We start from the raw sequence: 22,615 nt of genomic DNA, 5'->3' as shown, positions 1-22,615 counted from the left end.
GCGGCAGGCAACAACATATAATCACCGCGCATTTACTATTCTCGCCTAGCTTTCAGATGTACTGATCACAACTTTCTGGCTCCACATCAATTTGCTCGAGTCTATACTGGGTGCTTTGCGTCTGTGTTTGCATTGTTGATCGCTCCTTGAGCCGCCTAAAGCCACCCCACTTTTTGTGTGCTGCACCTGTTGTACACGTACAGGAATTGTCGTTTACTTGGGCAGGTTTCGATGAGCATTCTCATGTAAATGCAAAAAAGTCTTAAAGCCTAGAAGCACAGGCGTCAGTCCAGGATGGGGAGATCATTGCGGCGTGCAAAGAAGTTTCGTCCCAAGCTCACTGTCAAGGGAAAGAAAAAGCCGCGTACAAAGGCCAAGATTCCCCTCGAAATTACAGCACATCGACCTGGCATGGCTGCAAAGCTGGGGGCCGAGTGAGCGACCTGTGCACTCCCTTGATGGCTGCAGCAAGTTGTTTCTTGCTGTGGCTCTCTGGATTCATTCTTTTGTCAATTGCCTACCAGCCCATCTAACATTGATTCCCATTGTCCTTTGCAGGCCAAATTGGGATCGAGAGAAGCCTCTCACATCCAACTATGCTAGCAACAAGGTCCTCCAAGACCCCAACGCAGGCTTTGGCAGGAATGCCAAGCCGGACATCATCCAGGTGATCTCCAGGACAACCACATTCCATCTCGCTGGCTATAATTTCCAACTCTCTCTTTTTTGTGTGTCAGTGAATCTGCAATCAATAGCAAGTTGCAGCGGTATCTGCTGTGTTGCATCTTTTGAGACCTGACTCTACTTCTGGTTCCCTGCAGGATGATGAGGAGATAGACAATGAGGCAGAGAGCGATGATGGTGTGCTCCCATGCACCTCAGCAGTCAAACTAGCATTGTGTCTTGTGTGCACGCGCTCACAACAATACCAGAGACAGCGTAATTCATAGCATGCATTCGGGCCTGGAATCGACCCCTTTTTGGCCGTTAGAGTGGTGAAATATTTTCACATGGCCTTTACAAATCAGTCATAACAGTCCAAAATGTTTGGATGTACAGATCTGAGGGCGCTTGAGGGCAAATGCCGAAGGAGCGGCCCAGCTCCCCTGCAGAAGCTCACAACAAACCAGCGGCAGATCATGGAGCGCTTGAAAGAAGCACACGGGGATGATCTGCAGGTCAGCGCATGCACTCTCCTAGCCCATGGTTCCAGAACATTTTGCGCTGGACAAATGTGCATGCAATTCATGCACAGGGCTTATCACTGCGAGCCCAATTTTGGACTTGCAGGTGTGTTATCGAGTGCTCTGCATGACTTCAAATTTCAGATGACTCGTACCCATGACCGGACCAGCCGGTGAGAGGAATGTGGAAGCAGCATCTGCTGAGCAATCAATCAACGATGTGTTGCTGCTGTGTCTGCAGGCCATGGCGCGGGACAAGAAGCTGAATCGAATGCTTCTAACGGAGGGGAAGTTGCGGAAAATGATTGCAGCCTATGAGACAGTTGGGGACAGGGGTCGGTGTGGGTTCAGGGTGCCCAACAAGCGACTCTGGTGATCACATTGGCCCTTAGTCTCAGGAAACGCCCAGGATTTATGTGCTTGCATGTGCTTCACGAGCTGCATCATTTGAGATGGCAGATGAGCTCACCTGTGCTTTTCAAGGTGTTGAAGAAGTGTGGCAGCAGTGTCAGGTCAAGACATGCAAGAACGCATGTGGAAGATAGATTAGGATCAATGACAAGATAATGCTCATTTGTTGGCATGACAGCGACGGCTTTTGACATGTGAGTTGCCAACACAGCAGCTTCAGAGCATGTAACCCTGCTTATTTGTACATATTGCAAACAAGGGCCTCTAAGGCAGTGAAGGGAGATAGGTTGCCAACATGAACGGCACAAACTTTTGAGATCCACGTATGCGCTTGTAACTTCCTTGCGCAATCTATAGGAAGCCTTCACAGACATTCCACAGGCCTACAGGCGTAATAAGTGAAACGCCATGAGCAGTTTACAACTCATGGCAATCACAGCTACGTGTTTCTTTGTGGACGCAAAGTTTTGGCTGCAGTAACGACTCTTGAGAGCGTGGGATTTCCCATAACAATTCTGATGTCGGGGTCAGCACAAGCATGCTTCATCCCATCCCATGGCCATCACATGAATGGTAATGACACTCTGCTTGCACCTTCATGTACCTCAGCTACATGCATGTCAAGCCTCACAGCATGGAGGCAGCTTCCTCAGTGCTTCCACATGCTCCTGCTTCACTTGACCTCAATACCCACAGTGGACTCTCCAGGCGGCCACCCTGTGTGAAGAGCCATCAGAGAATAAAGATCAGCCGTGCTCTTCCACCTTCATTCTCCGATCAATTCATGGCACAACACACAGGCAGAACAAGTCCAGCCTCTTTAACCTGGCTGCGTGCCAAATGGAAGGCTTCGCGGTCATCTGCATTCAGCCAGATGTTCAAAGAGACCAGACTTGAACTGCCTTGTATCAACAAGCCCTGCAAGAAAGTCAAGTGTGCAGATGCACTTTGCACAACCCCAGAAGAAGACTGATGATTCTCTCAACTGCAGAGCGGCCATGAGCGCCATGAGCGGCCATGAGCGCAATCTGTAGGGCTCACTTCTCGTACAACCCATGCACTGAACAATGCATTGCAGGCCGAATGCAACACAGTCCGTGCTACATCAATCATGCATGCATGCACACGTCAATTATGCATGCATGCACACCTGTCTGCTCCTCGAAGTCCCACAGGTCAGTCAGGTTCTTGTAGGGGCCCTCCGGCCGGATGAACCAGGCACTGCCGTCCACCATGCGTTTCTGCACAGGCAGCACCAGCAGTCACCATGTTCAGCTCTACATACATCCATTGAGTTCTTGCATTGGGGTAGCCTCATGGGGAGAAGTAGCCTCTGGCAGCCAGTGTTATGTGCTTGGGCCTTTCTGAAGGTCCTGAGGAGGGGTCATAGTCAGCAAGGACCAAATCTAGCGGTGTTTGTGGAGGTTGGCAAGTGGAGCAGCACTTCTGGCAGGCTCAGCACAGTCGAATGGTAGAGCCCACAATTTGGCGGTCTCACTTGGCAGTGCCTTGAGGTCGCCACTTGGTCGGCCAGGGAATAGGAGTATGGTGCCTAAGTACGTTGGCATGAGTCCACTTACAAGACCCATCAGCATGCATCAGTCTGAAGGAAGGCAGATACACTCTGGCATCACATCTGAGGCAGGAAGACTCTGCAAGCAAACCTCACAGGAGGATCCAATCACATATTCTTGATCTAATGTCCCCCTCTGCTCCTAGGGCCAGGGGAAAGAATGCACTCAGCTAAGGGCCTGTGAGCCGGGGCCAGAGGCAGCCCATCAACATGCATAAGATTTGGGGGTTTGAAAGCAGGTGGAGGCACTTCAGCAACCTGTTCATTCCCAGAACTGAGGCAGCATGCACCAGACAAAGGGAGATGAAGGTAGGTTAAGAACCCCTGACAACGCCTCAAACCCCAAACCTGAGGCACCAAGATAAGATGCTGCAGCTCATTGCTGGGGCCCAGTCAACAAGTCGTCCCCCCAGCGTTCCTTCTATGTTTGAAGGAAACATGAGCCAGGGCAGAAGCAGACCTGGTAGCCGAGGAAGTTGAGGTCCTTGAAGTCTTCAGGGGGCATCTCCCAGTTGGCAGCCTCCAGGTTGCCCTTCATGTGCTCCACCGTGGTCGCCTTGGGGATGACTGATGTGCCACGCTGGATGCCCCAGCGGATCAGCACCTGCGCGCATGCATGCACCGCTTACCGTCACATGCCAGCACATGCTTGTGATTTGTCACACTGCAGATTTAATCCTCGTGTGCAGGTATTTTGATAGAGATGTTGCGGACTGGCAACCAACACATGACTCCCACTGCAGACAACTCAGTCCATGAGCTGGGCTTGGTCGTCAATGCAGTGACAGTCATGCGGCGTGTGCCGTAGTTCACACCAGAGCACGGCCAATGTTTGCTGTCGACTTGAGGCCAGTTCTCCCCCTTTTCCAACACTTATCAAGTCTATTGAAGATCAATCACTGTCGCACTATCAACCCAAGCAAGCGCCCGACCACTGTATTATGCTGGGTCGGATCAGATGTGCTAGAAAAAATTTAGTTAGGGGTGATTGATAGAACAAGTCAGGAGGCATGTGCGCGCACCTGCGCAGGGTTCTTGCCATGCTTCTTGGAAACCTTTTGGACGAGGGGGTCATGAAGCAGCACGGGGACATTCTTGTCGCGGTGGGTCATGCTGGCGCTGTCCGGTGTGCCCAGGGGTGAGTATGCCGTCACATGCATGCCCTGTCACATGACATGACACAGATATCCATTTTGCTCATGGGCATCTTAATCACATGCATGCTTTGTCAAATGACAGGACAATCTTCTTATTTTGCTCATAAGCATCCCAATCATAGGCATGTCCTGGTGCATGACAAAGACCCAGGTCTCAGAGGTTCTTTTCAGTCAAATGCATGCCCCCCGTACATGGCAGTGCATGTCAGCAGTGCTGGAGGAAGATATACATCATCCATTCTCACATGCAGGCATTGATTCTGCCTGGCCACTGAAGACTTAAGACATGCAGCATAGGTGTTCCAGCATGCTTGATGCTTTTAGTGCACTTGCAGGCCTACATTGCTTGAGTAATACCATACACATTCTGCATATAGGCGTGCCGTAGGGCTAGCAGAGTCCTGGAAAGTAGAGGAATGTGACCATGCAAGCAACTTGCAAGTAATGCCAGTGCATGCAGGTGGCGGCAGGTGCGCGCACGTGGGTCTTGCAGAAGTGGATGTTGTAATTGTTGCGGAAGTACGGGTGCCCCTCTATTTGCTGCACCGCCGGCTGGATGCGCGCATGACTGCGAAGGTCCTGCATGCATGCAACCAGCATCCATCATGCCACTACCTATATGACTCAGGCACGGAGTGGCTGTCTGTCTGCGCCTCTGTTCAGTTGCTGTGGCTGTCCGTTGGGGTATCCCTGCCTCTGGCGACCCTCATGTCACACTCAGACTTCTCAAAGTCTGTCTTCATGTATAGCAGGTACTTAATAGCAGCAGTAGCCCTGGGGTATATGCTGTGAAGTGATTGCACTGCTCACGACACACTTGAAGGATCAGACTGTGACATGAGGACAGCCATGAATGTGATCAGCGATCACCGCCACAGGATTTTCTACAAGCAGCATTCGCGGAAATCAGAACAGGCGCATGCATAACTATATCTTTCTTTCAATGCCCAGGCAGGCATGGACAGCATCCAGCAAACTGATAAGAGGTTCAGAGGGCGTGCCTCCAGCTTTTTGACGCTGAAATTGGAGACGCCGATGGTCTTCACAAGGCCATCGTCCACCAGCTTCTCCATGGCCTGCCAGGTCACCTGCCACGTCATCACCACACAGCTCAGATATATAATCTAATATGCTTTTCCTACCAGCTCACAGCTCGGAAATGCTGAGTAAGAATCCACTCTGGTGGTGCTCTGCACCTGCTGCCCTTTCCGTGTCACTCCCTTGAAGTGTCAAGACAGTGCAAAGTCTTGAGACTGGTGCATTGCCAGGCCACAATCTGCAGCTGTGAGAGCAAAGGGCTGCAGGATGCATCATGCAAATGCTCCAATACGTCATGCAGATGCATTGGAACGATTGCCTGCCAATTAATCCCTTCTTTGCCCTCCATGCAACCTCTCAGGTCATCCAGGAGCCTCTGGCTCTCGATGCGGCATATCAAGCCCCCATAGGGAAGGGCGCTGCTTAGTCACTACTCCTCACTTCAGTGAATCAACATCTGAATTTGGCAAAGGGTGGATTTCCTTGATGGGTGGATCCACGCTGGGCCCCTCCTTGGCAGCGATAGGCCAGTGCATGAGGAAGAGGTCCAGCTGCTCAATCTGCAACTCCCTCAGAGTCTCCTTGCATGCCTCTATCACTCTCTCCGGGTCATGGTCCTTGTTGTCCAGCTGCACAGGTGGGAAATATCAGAAGCATCAGCAGACAGCACCTTGGGTTAAGCTTGGATGTGCACATCCCTGAGTGTCAAGGGCAGCAAATGACATGCCAGAAGGCTCCACTGAGTATGAGGCAACAGTAAGTGCCCAGTGAGCACACTTCATGCACTCTGTCTCTGTTTGTTGAGCCAGCACTCTGCCTTGACGACCTTCCTACCAGGTGCTCTCGTGACTGTGCACTTGAAGGCCCAGTGCACCCCAATAAGCAAAAGGCCTGTGGTATAAGTCTGAAGATTGCAGGGAAAGCTCTTAACACTGGATGCAAGCTGCTTGCATGGCAGCGACAGACACTCCACAGACCATGCTTCTGCAACAGAAGGGTAGCAGCATGCTGCAGGAAGGGTCAAATGGGGGACTGAATTCTGAGCAACAAAAGTGCGCCAATAGGGGCAGTGAAGAGGGACAATTGAGCTCCCTGAGACCCAATGAGTGCATGGTACGCACCTTGGAGGTGATCCACACATCTTCGCGCTTGACCTTGCCCTCCTTGAACACCTTGTGCAGCGTGCGGCCTACCTCGTCCTGGTTGTGGTACAGGGCTGCGCAGTCAATGTGCCTGCCAGCAGCACAAGCAGCTCTGTCTGTAAACGTGTCAGCCTGTCTCTGAAGATTTCAGTGAAGTGGAGACTGGTCAACATGCCAGAACATGAAGAGAGGCTGTGTCAAGCTGTTAGCATGTTGATGAAGTGAGGCTGGTCGAGATGTCTCATGCTGCCAGCACAAGGTACAGGTATTGGCTCCCATGAGGCTGGTGAAGATGCCTCGTGCTGCCTGTTCATGGCACTGCTTTGATGCTGTGTGAAGTAGAATTAAGAGCTCCCAGTCGCAAGGTATCACATCTCTCCATCATGGCAGGGTACACCTTGCCAAAAAGAACAAAGTGTGATACCCTGTGGCTGTTATGGAAGGAATGCTTGCTTACCGAGGAATCTGAGAGGCACACTTAATTGCCGCTGTTTGCTTTGCTTACAGGCGCTGTGTGTGTGTTGTGCACACTGGCTATGGAACAGCAATATGTATCCCATATGTATTGATGGGACGGACCCTTCCACATGCATGGGAATGCAGCGGTCTCAGATTGGCGCTGGGGGAAGGAAGCCAGACCTGTAGCCCAGCTTCAGAGCATTCTCCACAGCTTTGCCCACCACACCAGGCTGCAGCACACCAGGTGCCTTTCCTCATAGATACTCACAAAAAAGCTGGTACAAGAACAAGGTCGAAGAGGCCCACTAGCCTGAATTCGCATCCGATAATTTCAGCAGAAGGTTGACGAAAGAGGTTCTCCTAAAAGAAGGTCTGATCTTGCTCTTGAATTAATACTGTACCTCCGCTTTCCAGGTGCCGAGGCCCAGCAAGGGGATCTCCAGTCCATTGTTCAGCTTCTCTTTGGGGACGTCCACGACTTTGTACTCCCTGCAGGGCAGACGTGCAAAGACGTGCAGAAATTGGCTCGAGACGATGCAATCAGCGCAAGTGTGCCCATTTCTGATTGACTGCATACATTTATCTGGTTTCCGACACCGAGGACAAGGGGAAGGAAGGCAACGGCGTACTTGACATCGATGTCTGTCATCGTTGTCGTCCTTGTCACTGTGATTGATAGACGAAGAAGAATGGACGATCGTTTACGGAAATTCGTTCAGTCTCCCAGCAATATCGACTCGATTCATTTTGTGCCGTGATTGTGCAGTATGCAACGATCAAGTGCAACCGAACGACGATCCAAGATTCCTGAACCCGTGCCTTTTCCTCTATCTACAGATTGTGTGGCAACACTCGATTTAGTGTGCAAACTCAATAGGACACCCATCAGAACAAATCTGCATTGAATACAGACAAAGGAGGTGACACAAGTCTGGCCGGTCTTCTGGCATACGTTCATGTTTATCCCGTTCTGCAGGTATCTTCCACCAGAATACCTAGCTGCACATTGGTCAGCTCGCCCGCTGGGAGCAACATGTACTCTTCACCTCAGTTGCAGGGTGCTTATTTTGCAAAAATCCGAACAGAAATTCCTGCTGAACAGTACCATACTGGTCACTCTAACTCGGCACTTTGCTGTTCAGCAGGTGCCTGTACAGTGTTGGTCCATGATGTGGCCACAGCAGTGCCATGTGGCTATACCTACAGGCCCAAAATACACATCAGCACATGAGCTTTTACTCCTCCTTCTTGACTTCCTCACCCATCTCGCCATCCCAGACATCATCCAGTGTGCGGTAGGGGCCCTCAGGCTGCAGCCACATTGAGCCATCCACAAAACGCGCCTGCACACAATCTGATCTTTTCAGATATAAAGTTCTATAGTCCTAGCTAGATGTTTTATTAGCTGGGAGTCTTAAATGCCACTTTCTTGCCCTCTAGAGTAATTCTCCTGTCCTTAGGCCTGATGGTCATGTGGTAACGCTAACATTACATCAGCGCTGCCATGAGCACATGGGCAAGCTGCAGCACACCACGTGCAATCTGCGCTCCTCTTTTCTGGCGCTCGCTCTGTCTTGATGTCTACATTCCCCATTCACGAATCTGCATGCATGCGCATGCACGCTGTCATCGACAGAAGCACTCAAGACTGCAGTGTTTGTCTCATGCAAGGATCTCATGCCGCCACATGACAAGAGACAAGAGTGGATACCAACAGATCTAATATAGGATTTAGAATGTGTGCGGACCTGAAACTGGATGCTGCTGATGGCCTTGAAGTCATCCTTGGGGAGCTCCCAGTTGAGTACATCCAGGTTGCTGCGCAGGTGCGGCTCGCTGCTGGCCTTGGGGATGACTGATGTGCCATGCTGGATGCCCCACCGCACCAGCACCTGCGCACACATGAGTCATGAGTATGTGACGTGACTAGTTCACACCCTTCACAGTTCTATTGCAAGATTGCGAGGCACTCAGGGTGGTTCTTTCTTGGCCTTTCATTCAGACAGTGCATTGCCCTATCAAGGCAGTTCTGTCTTGATAGTCCTGTTTGGGGATAGCAATGTCTTGTATGTAAGGCTAGCCACTCACACAAAGGATTGCACCATCATTGCACCATCATGATGCCCGTCAGAACAAACCCCAATTAAGTGCCATGGCACCTGCTTCATGATTTGAACGGGTGCCTCAAGATCTAGATATCTATCGAAGTGATGCTGGAACATACCTAGCCTTGAAAGGCCAAAAAAGCATGTAATGATTGAAAAAGAGGTGCCTCAAACCAAATGACTCAGTTAGGAAAAGAGGATAACCTGTGCGGGTGACTTGCCCAGCTTGTCAGCCACCTTCTTGACAGCCTCTTCCTGCAGCAAGGAGGGTGTGTCTCCATGCCTCTTCATCATGCTGGCGCTGTCAGGCGTGCCCAGGGGAGAGTACGCCGTCACATGGATCCCCTGCATCGCCATCAGTCATCAATCGCTGGCTCTTAATTACATTAAACACCTGGCCACCCGGCAAACATCCCCACAGCTCCTCATCACAGTCTACGGTATAACCCTTCAGCCAATCACTCAACAACTTACCCCTCCAGCCACTCACTCGGCTAATTAATCAAAAAATTTATCACTGCATGTGCAGGTATGACAGCAACACTTGGTCACCAAGGACCGATTAAAAACAATGGGAATTGGAGGGCCAACCCACCTTCGAGTGGCAGAAGTCGATGTTGTACTGGTTGCGGAAGAACGGGTGCACCTCGATCTGGTTCACTGCAGGAGTGATGCGCGCATAAGACAGCAGATCCTGAGAACACAGCAGGCACATTCCTGTTTTTTTTTGTTCTGACACTGTGTGTATGAACGTCCAGCATTGTTTGTCTAGTACCTTACCTACACAGTGTGCAAAGGTTTCAGATAGGAGCACTTTGGCATCCTGCTTTCGAAGGATAGTGTACCTTGATCTTTTTGACGCTGAAGTTGGAAATTCCGATCGATCGGGTCAGTCCTTCGTCGACCAGCTTTTCCATGGCCTGCCATGTCTCCTGCAGAACGATAGATCCCATTTCCCAGTCAGAGCCGCATTAGTCATGTATGCCGAACGAATAGGTACGTTTGATACAAGGTGTAAAAGCATACGATGAAACCCTGATGCCGAAACCAGCCCAAGAGAAACCTCTAAATGGTTCCAGCTTTTCAAGCCCTTTTGGGCTTGCTGACGTCTCACATGATGCTATCAAGGGTAGCAGAATCAATTTCACTCTATTCTGTTCTCCCTTGTCAGTTCTCCCCCTTTTATATACTCCCCTTGAGGCTATGAGCCATACCTTGATTGGCGGGTCAACGGTGTCCCCCTTGTTGCCGCTGACGGGCCAGTGCATAAGGAACAGGTCCAGCTGCTCAATCTGCAGCTCCTTCAGCACTTTCTCGATCGCTGGCCTCACTGCGTCCGCCGCGTGATCCCTGTTGTGCAGCTGCAGCAGCAACCCACACAAAATAACTCCTTAGCTTGCAAGGCCTCCATTCTAGGAAACAGGGCAGCAGGCTGTCACTCCTACACAGCGATATACAGAAGGATCAGCAGGGTCTTCTGCGCAATGTTTCAATGCGCGGTTGCTCACCACTGACTAACCCTGCCGTTTGCGCACAAATAGAATGATTCTTTTTGGTCATGAAAACATCTGCATAGGGGTGCATGTATTTTGACGGCTGTAAATCCCTTTCCCTGAAACCTCTTTGTATTTCTAAGACGGGCAAATCACAGTCACAAGTGCTTGACAACTTACAAGTCAATGGTATGCTCTCCGCGCCAAATCGGCTATTAGATCAGCAACGCATGTCAGGCAAGCAGGGCAGACACCTTAGAGGTGACCCAGATGTCTTCGCGCTTGATCTTGCCCTCCTTGAAGAGCTTGGTGAAGGTGCGGCCCACGCCCTCCTGGTTGCCATACATGGCAGCCTCATCGATGTGCCTGTAGCCCAGCCGCAGGGCCTTCTCCACCACAGCTCCAACCTCGTCAGCCTGCAAGAGCAAAACAGTAGTCAAAGCTGTAGCATAAATGTAGTCAAAACTGTTGTTAAACCTTCTCATTTTTCTCCCCATCATGGGATGCTGTCCATGTCAATGCTGCACGGTGCCAAAGGGCTAATAAATTATAGCTGATCAGGCAGTGTGAGCCAAGAAAACTTCATTACTGCTAGCTATAAGACAGCTACCTAGGTGCCTAGGAACTGGAATTCTTGTATTAATACTAACAGTAATACCACACAGTCTGCGCTGGTATTTGAGGACGCTTCAAGAAAATCTTCAGGCTCAGGGAGTAGTATGTGGCAGTGATTTCGCTGCTACTTGTGTTGGTGAGTGGGCTCAAGATGAGGCAGTGCGCACGCTTGCTTTCCAGGTCCCCAGGCCCAGAAGCGGGATGCTGGCTCCATTGTTCAGCTTTGCTCTAGGGATGTCCACAACCTCATACTGCCTGCAGTTAGGCACAAGTGTGAGGTGAGAATGCCTGCCCCTTAACAGTGCGGGTGTCTATGTGTATAGAAGCACCGAATTCCTCGCAGAACCCTCTCAGGCCCCAGACAAGCTCCAATTGCATATAACAAATATGCAGAAGACACGTTATTCTTAGATGGGTCAGGATCGTCGCTCTCAAGCCGGCTTGCGAGAGATATGGACAGATGACTCGGACTGATACAACAATATTTTCTTGAGAAGCAATACATAACCGTTGCTCTTTCTTCCCTTCATTTTTCGGGTCTAGGAGTGGGACGCACTGAGACTGCGTCATCGTGCAGCGTCGCTAAGTACTCTTGGTCGTCAAGCTTCGTTATGAGGTAAGAACGGTCGTTCTTATCTCTTTTCAGGGCTTGTTCTATATCTCAACCGGTAAAATGTCACGAAGGAATTGTGAACAGCACAGCTTCCTGATTATGGAAAGGTTTGAAATTTTGGACAGCCATGACGTCAACGGCAGCTGTCGGGCAGCTGGCTTGAAGGTGCTTCTGGAGGCGACCATTGGTGATTAGACAAGAACAGTCTTTGCTGTAAATTCACACAAGACACCACTTCAATTAATTTGTACTTTTCGGGTGATATTATGCCATGCCAAGCCAAACCAAATCATGCCAGGCCTTCTTGCATCCGGCCTTTTGGCTGAGGTCAACGCCTAGCTTTTACTTATAGCAGAAGTCAGCAATATCACTCCATACAGTTGCGTGCTTCACACAGCGCTCACTTTTGTCACTAAATGTCACTCTCTTGCTGCAGACGGTGCACCACTTCACACTCTAGATATAGACAGCCCACTCCCTCCCTCCTTCCAGGGCAGTGATCCGAGGGAGTCACTGGGGGCTGGAATGGTGCCCCACTAGGAGGTTATGTAAGACTCTCCAACGCTTAGTAAGCACTTGCCCCAATCATGGGGGTAGCTTTTTTGGCGTGCACCCCAGGGGGATCTATATCTGAGGGGCATGCTTAAGACATAGATCCCCCTGTCCAAACCCTGTCACTGGGGGTTGTTGAAGACCACGTGGGAGTGGATGTACTCGTCCAGGAAGGCCTCCAGCTTGTTGGCCATCTTGAAGTAGATGGTCTCGGCCGAGTTGTAGACGCGCGCGTTGGCGCACATGCGGTTGACATCCGCGATGAAGATGTGCAGCGTCACATAGTAGTCCCGCCTCGCTAGCCGCTGCTCTATCGTGCTCAGGTCCACCGGGTCCTGCACAGTGAAAACACTGAGGGCCCAGTTTTAGATTGAGAATACGTATATGACATGTGCTGCTGGCTCGTGGAACAAAGGCGGTGTTCACACAGGGGCCAGAATGCCTCTTTCTGGAACAATGCTACTGCCAGCAAGCAGGAGCTGTGAGCACCGAAGCCGCCCAGAATGGCAAGAGGGGCTAGCAAGAACTTTCCAGCTCCTGATCTCATCCAGGAACCACTGCCATAATGGTGTGACGCAGAGGAGCGCAAAATCCAACTTGGGAATGCTACCCACATGACGGATACTCTGCTGGCAGTGCATAATGGTCAAAGGTGCGAATAGCCCAGGCCACACACATTCGCAGATTTGCTACAGCTCAGCAATCGGGAGAATTCAGGCACGTTAAGCGGCAGTGACTCACCTTGACTATTTCGTAGTAATCCGGGACGTCCTCCGCATCTACGGGCTCCCGGAAGGGCCACGAGTCGTCCAGAGAGTACAGCGCTCTCCAGGCCCTCTCCTGCAATGCAATATGCCTTAGAGACAAAATGGTCCAGGAAAAATTTCAGCTGCCTAGTAGCATCAAAAGATGACGACGGTGATGAAAAGAGCCGCTTCCAGAAATGAACAGTAGACAGCCGCCAAATTGAGGCAGCAAGCATGCGCAATGCATGCCTGGTGAATCCGAAGAGCCAAGATAAGTGTTCAAGCTTATTTATCTGTGGGCGTGAACATGGTAAACGTTCTTTTTTCTGTGTATATATTGCATGCAAAGCACGGGGCACTTGCCCCTTTTAGCGCTCGCACTGCCTGACATGCCTTGCTTGCTGTTCATTACACCGTTTTCCTACCAAAGGCAAGGTGCGCAGGTGCAAGGTGCCTTGCTTCCTGTGCTGGTTAATTACAGGGCAAACACACCATGAAGCGCTGCAGGTTGTCTGGTGTGACTGGCAGGACCATGCGGTCTATGAGCAGGTTGTAATGCGGTGGCTCTGCCATCTCAGCCGTCCAGCCGGCCTCGGCCACGCCTGCGCCAAAATCCAGGCGCTCAGAAATGATATTCAAGGCTTGATAATGCCACACATGATTGAAGGCATGAGTGAAGGCAGATAGCTCTTCAAAGGCTGCCGCAGCAACAGCCTCTTGGTTTGCTGGCTGATTGGTGAAGTAGATTCCAGTGCACGTGCCTGACCCTGCAGCATGTTGGCATAATTGCTAGTGCACTCTGATATCTTGCAGCTTGCTGGTGGCCATTGCAAGCAGCCATCGATGACATGTTCAAGATAACGCGTGACTGCTTAACTTGGCATAGTTGTCTCAAACATGTAGTCGATGGCGACAAGCAGTACTCAGCCAGGCAAGAAGAAGGGCAAAAGCCATGCAATCACATTGACAGCATTCTTAATACCTGGTGAGCTGGCTTTCAGCAGTGTGTAAAGGAAGGCGATGCAAATCCATCGCCAGGAACCAAGAAGCTAATAAACAGTAAAGTCCAACAGGACATCTGCATGGAGACTATTGATTGGAGATGCAGGCTCACCGGGGATGCTGGCGATCTCCACGCGGCGCTGGCCGTCCCGGAAGGTGGTGAGGCCGGGGTGGATGACGTGGGACTTACTAAGCGTTCTGATGTGGCGGTCCAGGGCGGCACGTTGCGCGCGCAGCATGCCCGGCAGATCTGTGTAGGGCAGGCGGTCGCTGATTATGCACTCCATCAGCGTGCCCCCGTCGTAGTCCTTTATGAACCCCACCCACTGCGCATGCATGCATGCATGGTGAAATTCAAACGAAGCTCACGACAGATGTGTGGACTCCTCTAACCCCCACACGCACAGCAGAAATTTGGCTTCCACTGAAGATAGCCCATAGCAACTACATGATGATCCCTTGTCTTGCTGTATTGAAGCAGCAGGTCATTAGCGAGAGGCCTTCAGCATGTGACAGCTGACTTGTGCTTGCCTCGCATGCAAGCACATTCCTGGTTGGGAGCAATCAGCAATCTTGGCGAAACGAGTAGCAAGAAGGCATATGCATGGGATGCTCACCCTGTCCTTCTCCAGGGTGATCTCCTTTGTGAAGCCCTGCTTTGCAAAATACCCGACCGCGTTGTTGTCCGCATAGGTCAGGAAATGCGTCAGGTGGTCGTGCGCCCTGGCAAACTCCTGTGAGAGCACCCCCACTGAATCTGTGAGCGCTTTGACATGCACTGAAGACCTCCCTGCAGCTCCAGCAAGCTGACACATGCAGCTGCCACACTGCAACATCTTGACAGAGTTATCCCAAATACCAGTCACACCAATCATATGTTTGTTTCCCCTCTGCATCTTTTCTTCGCCACAACACTCGCACTCGGCAAAAGATACACTCGTATTCACTGACATTTGGACACAACAACGTATCTTTCATACTCTTGTTTTGTAGTTTTAGGGGTTAAAACCCCAAAACTGTAAACCATATAATAATACACAAGATCCTAAAAATGTGTTCAGAGAGGGTGCGTGCCTTTGTGTAGTTCATCAGCCGCGCTCCAAACCCCTTCACCTGCTCGATGGCTGTGACAGCGCAGAACGCAATCTCCCCAAAGCGCTGGTCGTGGAAGGGGCGGTAGGTTATCCCCCCCAGCACCTGCGCATATCAACCCTTCAATTCTCAGCCCAGCACAACCCTATTCCACATCGAACGCCCGCGATTGATCTCAACGCCCCTCACATCAGAAACCACATTTAGATCGCTTCGCAATGATGCTATGACAACGCACTCAGGCTCGCAGTTCGTTTCCACGGACTTGGCAAACACTGCCTCCAGTTCAAGTCCAAATTATGATGATATCCATGATATCATGTCAAACGACTACTGTGCCCCTGTGCTCAAGCCAGGCTTGCCAATTCCACATACCTGCTGTGCATGCTGCAATAGTAACCCCAAATGGGGAGATGTCATCTGGTTACAAAAGGACAGAGAAGTACAGTTTTTTTGCGCACCGTGCCTCCCCGCCTGATGATGGCCACAGAGCGATGGCGCCTGTCGAGCACCAATCGCGCAATGTACTCCTTGGGCATGTTGGGCAGCTGCTTGCTGAAGATGTTCTTCAGCCCAATCAGCCTGCATGCCACAAGTGATTTAATTTTATCACCAGTATTACTCTGCCAGAGATAAGGTATATCTGCAGACAAGCGGCAGTTACAGGCTGCCACATACTCTAATACTTGATGGACAATAATTCTATCTCCCGTCCAGAAACTCCTATGCAACCTCAAACGGATCCCCGTGCACAGCATGCACGATGGACTTGCCAGCTCCAAGCAAGACCCAATCAACTGTGGGCATGGTGCTCAATTCCACAACTTTGATCTCCTCAAAAATCTGCAGTCACTGTGAGCGACAGTCTGGCGTGCTGGCCATGACATGATGGCATGCTATATTCTGATGAAGCTCTCGTTTAAGAGCCAGCCATGTAGGTCGACTTCATGCTAATAAAATTAAGGCCATTAATTCTCATATGTCATCCTCGATATGATCTCACGAGGAATGGTATGATGCTGTGCATGCAGTGGGCATGCAGGACTGCTCACCACATGTTGTGGTTGGCAGTGTTGTCATTGTCCACATACTCGAAGGCGAGGTCCCCATCGGCCTCCCTCTTGGCCATGTACAGCTCGCGCTGCGAGAACATCCCTGCTGGCACCTCGACAAGGGGGATGCCGCCATTCTCCAATAGTGCATCACCTGAGCAGCAATTACACACTATTCCAGACCTGCAGCTTCACACCTGCCATGCCCAAAAATTCCAAAAGTCGTCAGCCTCCGCATGACGCATTCTCCTGCCACTCTGGAAGGCCATCTAAGTTGGGCAGGTGGCCACGCATGTAGTCAGAAAACAAGTCCAGCTTGGCAGCACCTTCATGAGTGGGCGGCTCAGCATTGCTCTCTGCAATCCCGTTCGCAGGCAATGGAGCTGCTAGTTGTACTTCAGCAACAGCTGCCCCATCCGCCCTGCCACTTTGGCCACTGCTGGCAGCTGCTGCTGGCGCATCCAGAGGTTGAGCTGCGTCATTATCCTGTCACACAGGAATAGAGATCAATGCATAGCAAAGAAAAGGGTCAGGATGTACCTCTCCTCGCGTGGATGTTTTGCATTTGGTACGCCCTCAAGCATTCCCACCATTGCAGCACGGCATCGAGCAGTAAGATCAAATAGCTGCAAGAGTGCATTGCATGGGTGTGCAACTGTACCTGTAATCTTTCAAAGAGCGAATCTTCTACTGTTGTATCAGCATCGACCTTCTGCTTCTTATATGGGGGCTCCTCTGCTTCTGCCATCTGAAAGGCATCGCTGCCCACCTAGCTCATTTCAAACCGTTCAATCTCTTCAAATTCAAACCAACTCTAAGAACCATTCTAAGTAGAAAAAGATCGAGGGAGAAGTCGATATCTCAAGCAAGATTTCTTCGATGTTGAGATTTTGCAAAGTGGACGATGACTGTTGGTGACAAAGATTGTTCGTGAGAACGGGAAACTTTTGAGGACCTTGAAAATCTAGTTCCTATCTTAGTCGGAAATGCGTAGGGCAACGGACGGACATCGAAATCAAGGGCAGACTTGCATGCTTGGAATGCTCTGAGGGCAATTGGATAGGAACGCCTCTGCTGCCCTAGGCCACACTTTCCGGAAGTCAACGAAGGAACTTCTTTCCTCTTCCGAAACCTCCTTCTGTTAGATCTAACGCGCATGAAGGGACTCGGACGTTGCAGAGGCTTCATTGAGTGACCATAATATACCTTGCTCAAATTAGAAGGCGATCGGGACCCGGTTTCTGTGTTTGTTGCTGCCGTTGATCTGCTCTTTGGCTTCCATATAAGTTGGTGAGCACCAACAAGTCATCGCCTCTTCACACAATAATAAGTAGCGTGCCCAAATATAGTCTAAATTGAGTAAACAACTGACCGATATTTGGATTGCCTTCGTCTCGGGCACAGTGTAGGATGGCAATAGCCAGGGCATCCCACCCAGCCTTGGCCAGATGACGTTCAGATGACCTGAAAGTGATACATACCTGAACACAGCGATGATATTGTCAATATTTCTCTTGCTAGTACTTCACCAAGCAGCTTCGGTTCGAGCAGCAGGAGCTGTCTGTGATGGCCAAGCTCTGGGGCAGATTCCAACCTTGAAGGGCACGTGGGTGAGCCGTCGCTTCTCAGATCTGACATTTTTGAAGCACTTAGCATGCGCCTGGAGCAGCAACCCGTGTGCATGACCAGACAAGCACGCAAAACTGCCATATAGTCCTAATACTTGCATCCCTGAACTCGCGAATATTTCATCTTTGTTTGGTGCCATGACGAACAAGCTGCCATGCCAGTGCCTTGATGCTAACATGCAGTGCTGATGTGGCATGCAGGAAGCCCATGAAGATCCCCACTACCAGGGTCATTATGACGCTGCAGCTGCCTGCCCATCATGGGCCAAGGACTGGGACTGCATGCTGGACGGCGACACCAATCGACCCAACCTATTTGCCACCTACAACAAGGTGAGCTCCTCAACCACTTTGACTCTGTCAACGACAGCAGGGTCATGTGGTTTGCCTCTGATCAAGTCATTTTAGGACTGTGTTAAACGCTGGAGGACGCCGGGTCTTTTTCCTGCTACACTGAAGCAGCAGCTGTACTTGTATGTTGGGGTCGGCCAGTCTTCGTGCCGCACAGGCAGCTGAGAGCATAACTGTCCGACCTGAGCAGGTGTACAAGCCGTATGACTGCGACCTGCGGCCGTGGGATCCGGAACACTTTGCCGAGTGCACTGCGGCCAAACGCATCATCATGATCGGCGACAGCCTCATGCGCCAGCAGTGGCTCTCCCTCGCCTGCATGCTCGCAGATGTCACGGTGAGCCAAGCTTAGTTATATTCCCAATTGGGTGGTCCTTTCTTCTACCCTATGGGCGGCAGGGATTGCCATATTGATCCCTGTGCAGCCAACCCTTCCCTAGCCGATGTCACGGTGAGTCATGCTTCCTATTGCATGATTGCCTGCGATTGGGTGCTCCTCGGGGTTTGCTTCATGACAAGCTTCTGCTCTCTATCCTGTGACGTGCCTGGAAAGGGCCCTCCCCGGCAAGCAGCTGCGCCAGCGGGGGATCCTTTCTTCTACCCTCTGGGGACGGCAGGGATTGCAAAACTCATTTCTGTCAAGCCAGCATTTCACAAGCTGCAGGGTGTCTGCTGTGCTGAGGCGCCCATGTCTAGACATGTTGGAGATTGCCTGGGCACGTCACGCTGTGGGACCACTCTAAATGTTCTGCATCACCGTGCATGCGCTATATGTGCATGCACCGCATGTCCTGATATTCCATTCAATTGAACACGCCCTGTGGGTCAAATACCTTCTGAGTTGAAGGGGTGCCTTCAAATGTGTGGCAGGTGTCCGGGGAGCACCATTTCTGGGACGAGGAGAAGATCCCGGTGGCGATGGAGCATGACTACATCGCGCGGGGGATCCCGGGGGACTTTCGGATCCCCCGCCAGTACATCGGCCGCTTCGATTTGAAATCCGGCGCGCAGGTAATGATCCACTGCCTCTTATTGTTTGTCAGTCTTCCTTACATGTCTGTCCTGCCAGAATGTAAACTGTAAGCTGCAGTCCAAAAGGCTGCCAAAATCCTGGTACTTGCTGGACTGATCCAAGCATGACCCAATCAAGTGTGGGCATGGAGCTCAGCGTTTATGCCGCTCCCCGCCATTCTAGGCCTTTCCATACCCCAACAGGCAGATGCATCCAAGCCAAAGAGAATTGGCCTTCGAGCCGCAAGGGTCTACGTGCATTGAACTTGCATCAAGTGCAAAGCTTTACTGGCTTGGGGAGATTCATGCATGCTCACAAAATTTTGGCCCGCAGGTTTTCCTGCGAGCGTTCGGGCGGTTCAATCTGACGTTGTGGGACGACGTGTTTGCTGAGTTCCAGCCGCTGACTGACAATGACGTCATCATCGTCAATTTTGGCGCCTGGTACCCGCGCTACAACGTGCACGAGCAAGGGTGCGGTCCCCCGCATGCATGTCAACTATCAGTCTATCCAGAGAGCAAAACAGAGCTGTCCATTGTCACCATTAAGCTGTCGACATGCCGCATAGGTGCCCTTGCACTCCTGATATTGGATGCTTTGTAGAAGCGTGTCCAGCACTCTGCAGTTGTTGGGATGCCTTTTGTAGTGTCCATGCGACTGGTGCACGATACCATCTTAGCCCTGTGCAGCAAACACAGCACAATACGATATTGTCTACAACACCCAGCTTTATCGGGGACTTAGAATGCTGGATCTTTTTGAGTCAGGTTTTCTTATGCAGGGTTGATCACGTGTGATGCCAAATGTTTTTAATTCAAAACTTCATCTGAAAAATAACTCGAAATTTGAATTTCAAATATCGGCAGGGACCCCTGGAAGGCGTGGCAGGAGGACATGACGGAGCTGATAAATCTACGGCTGAGCCGATACGCGGCGCGCTCGTTTTACCGATCGGCCACGGCCACGCATTTTGGCGGCGTGAACGGGACGATGACGTTTGAGAAGTCTGCGGCTGATGCGCTGGCGGAAAAGGGGGGATGCATGTCCTCGCCCCTCAATGAGGCCTGGTGCGCACCCCTGCCTGCCCCTCTTGCCAGTTGGATTGGGTAAAATCTGTCCTAATAATTTTCAAAAAGAATCCCTTGCCTCTCAATGAGGCGGGGTGGGCTGTTCTGCCCTGCCATTCGTGCTGGCATCTCCGCCAAAGCTGGTGACTCGCTGTGCGGACATGATTACATCTCCAATTCCTATTGCTGATGAGTGGGGTTGTGAGGATCGTTGTATGATGATGCGGCATGTTTGGAAGAGTCAGGAGGCAACGTGTTGGGCTGACATGCTCGTGCAGCTGGTGAGCCTGATTGAGAGCTCTTCTTTAGTCGCCACTGGCAAGCATGCACCGGCAAGATCACTAGGGGAAACAGCTGCCCATTTCTATGGTGACATATTTCATATAATCAAAACCAGATAGCGTACAGAGCATGGAGCATTGAGAAGTGCACCATGGGCTTGCGCAGGTATGAGGACTGGATGAAGACGTTCCTGCGCAGCTGCGGCCCACGCTGCTCAAAGATCGGGATCCTCCCTGTCTTTGACCTCACGCAGGTGCATTAGTGTCTCCTCTCTAAATACACACATTCTGCATGCACAAAACACTGTTCCTGCTTTGGTGCATTTCATAGTTTGATGCTTTCTGGTCCTGGCTCCACAGCGGATGGCATGTTGCTTGTATAAATTGAAGGAAATTTCATGCTCAGGATTTTGATAGGCTTTGAAGGACAGCGGGGGTGCTGCATTGTTTGCTTGATCTGCTGTTTGACTGTGTAGCGCTGAGCAACGGGGAAAGAGCTGTCGATTAACCAGTGGTAATTGGCTACCCTGGAGCCCTGCGTTTACTGCGTGTAGGGCCCGGCCTGGCCCCCAAGCAACCATTTAGTAATAGATAGTAATCTATTACATGCTGCGCAGGCGAGGTACGATGCGCACCACGGTAATTTTGGGAGGGGGAAGGGCACGTGGACGCTGGATTGCCGGCACTTCTGCACCAGCGTGACGGACTTTTGGAACCTAGTATTCTACAACCAGTTTTGCTGATCAGCACATGAGTGCGCCGCGCTGGACAGCATCTTGAGTTTAAGTAATGCTGGAGGTTCTGTGTGCTCAGCGCGAAACGCTCTGCCAATGCAGACCCCATCATGATTATAGTCGGGGCTTTTATAAATGCCTCCATAATCACTAGTCACTGTATACACGGTGTACACAGACGGTAAAGAACGCATGCAAGATCAACCCAGTGATGAAGTTTATATGGCAACATGTTGGCTGGTGGGAAGGATGAAGTACACAGGTTTATTTTAGATCTGAACCCACCACAACACAAGGTTTTCGTTGCATGCGCCAACATGGAATGTACGGGCACGCTACGGGATGAGGAGTGTGGGCACCGCGTGCCGTGATGGTGTTGCTCCCATCGAGACTTATGAGCCAGCGCATTGCCTTCCGATCCTTTCCTCCTTGAAATCTACTGTAACAATATACCCAACAACACAGTCCTGCTACTTCATCGTATCCCATTTGGTGTGTCCGTAAAATTTCCGAGACGTCTGCCTGGTTGGCATGAAGCTTACTCCTTGCTCCCACAAGACTCTGACTGACTCGGCTTAGGAATCTTATTGGCAATGGATCGGAATATGTAATGGAAATCAGGTTGCGGATTACCGTCTGAGGCCCACTTGAAAGTCTCAAATGCCGCTTGAAGAACCTCGTTCTATTCACCAGAAAATGACATACAGGGCTGGACAATGCCAGTGCAATGCTCGCATCCACAATTGCCGTGCGCATTTTCATCCAGGACGCCAGGTGAGATCAATGTTTTTCTTATGTGATAAGCCACATGCATCTGTGCCTGGTCATTGCCTCCTAGGTTCATCCCTAGCGATCAGTAGAACAGTGAAGCCATTCAGAAGTGACACCGCATGTAACGTGAGCCTGCATGCTTTGCTCTGCGCAGTCTAAGAGAGTACTTGCAGCTATGCCGAACGTCTACAGACCCCGGCAGGTCTCTCTCGCAACTGTGAGCAATGCTGGAAGGAGCTGTCAAATAGCATCATTCCTTGAGCCTACAGCTGTATGCAGCCAGCGCCTATGCAACAGTGGGTTGAGATCCCAGGCTCACAGCTGCCTTCAGGCCCTTGGGTGAGAATCTCAGCTCCCACCCTTGGCAGGCTCTCAATATGCAGACAATCCTTTTATACCAATCCAATACAAGTCTGCAACTGCACATAGCCTATCCTGGGCAAAGGAGGCATGCAGCCCCTGATAGATGCACATTAGTGCAGTCACAGTGACCATTGAGGATTTCTTCTTCTTCTTCTTTTGAGATTGAACCAAAGA

The 22,615-nt window shown here is 50.9% G+C and overlaps 5 protein-coding genes across 5 annotated transcripts; 2 read left to right on the top strand and 3 right to left on the bottom strand.

Annotated features, from left to right (window-relative positions):
- Window positions 1-222: 222 nt before the first annotated feature.
- Window positions 223-1,838, top strand: COCSUDRAFT_48090 (hypothetical protein). Its single transcript, XM_005645878.1, has 5 exons — window positions 223-434; window positions 559-667; window positions 822-861; window positions 1,060-1,178; window positions 1,426-1,838. Exons 1-5 carry the CDS (start codon window positions 295-297, stop codon window positions 1,558-1,560), a joined length of 543 nt encoding a protein of 180 aa, XP_005645935.1. The 5' UTR covers window positions 223-294; the 3' UTR covers window positions 1,561-1,838.
- Window positions 1,839-2,268: 430 nt separating this feature from the next.
- On the bottom strand, window positions 2,269-7,613 carry COCSUDRAFT_56610 (putative aldose reductase; the record flags this gene model as incomplete). The annotated part of the gene is made up of 11 exons (XM_005645877.1): window positions 2,269-2,312; window positions 2,746-2,836; window positions 3,629-3,772; window positions 4,191-4,331; window positions 4,806-4,904; window positions 5,303-5,413; window positions 5,864-5,992; window positions 6,485-6,596; window positions 7,145-7,194; window positions 7,366-7,453; window positions 7,594-7,613. 11 exons carry the CDS (start codon window positions 7,611-7,613, stop codon window positions 2,269-2,271), a joined length of 1,029 nt encoding a protein of 342 aa, XP_005645934.1.
- A 586-nt stretch (window positions 7,614-8,199) lies between these two features.
- Window positions 8,200-11,747, bottom strand: COCSUDRAFT_56609 (low CO2-induced aldose reductase; the record flags this gene model as incomplete). Its single annotated transcript, XM_005645876.1, has 9 exons — window positions 8,200-8,307; window positions 8,713-8,856; window positions 9,274-9,414; window positions 9,665-9,763; window positions 9,915-10,001; window positions 10,284-10,430; window positions 10,817-10,978; window positions 11,345-11,432; window positions 11,734-11,747. The coding sequence occupies 9 exons, from the start codon at window positions 11,745-11,747 to the stop codon at window positions 8,200-8,202; spliced, it is 990 nt and encodes a 329-aa protein (XP_005645933.1).
- Window positions 11,748-12,017: 270 nt separating this feature from the next.
- Window positions 12,018-17,228, bottom strand: COCSUDRAFT_33651 (hypothetical protein). The gene is made up of 11 exons (XM_005645875.1): window positions 16,896-17,228; window positions 16,561-16,720; window positions 16,235-16,388; window positions 15,644-15,764; window positions 15,165-15,287; window positions 14,708-14,824; window positions 14,203-14,416; window positions 13,581-13,690; window positions 13,084-13,182; window positions 12,469-12,677; window positions 12,018-12,406 (listed from the first exon to the last, which is right to left on the bottom strand). Exons 1-11 carry the CDS (start codon window positions 16,980-16,982, stop codon window positions 12,376-12,378), a joined length of 1,425 nt encoding a protein of 474 aa, XP_005645932.1. The 5' UTR covers window positions 16,983-17,228; the 3' UTR covers window positions 12,018-12,375.
- Window positions 17,229-17,888: 660 nt separating this feature from the next.
- COCSUDRAFT_66858 (hypothetical protein) lies at window positions 17,889-21,514 on the top strand (the record flags this gene model as incomplete). Its single annotated transcript, XM_005645874.1, has 8 exons — window positions 17,889-17,909; window positions 18,064-18,195; window positions 18,371-18,550; window positions 19,084-19,224; window positions 19,559-19,698; window positions 20,092-20,292; window positions 20,740-20,827; window positions 21,191-21,514. The coding sequence occupies 8 exons, from the start codon at window positions 17,889-17,891 to the stop codon at window positions 21,314-21,316; spliced, it is 1,029 nt and encodes a 342-aa protein (XP_005645931.1). The 3' UTR covers window positions 21,317-21,514.
- Between the last annotated feature and the right edge of the window lie 1,101 nt (window positions 21,515-22,615).

The sequence above is a fragment of the Coccomyxa subellipsoidea genome, assembly GCF_000258705.1.
Source record: "Coccomyxa subellipsoidea C-169, whole genome shotgun sequence".
NCBI classification, from domain to species: Eukaryota; Viridiplantae; Chlorophyta; class Trebouxiophyceae; family Coccomyxaceae; genus Coccomyxa; species Coccomyxa subellipsoidea.
The sequence above is the reverse complement of the archived record's forward strand: the minus strand, read 5'-3'. Positions and strand labels throughout refer to the sequence as shown.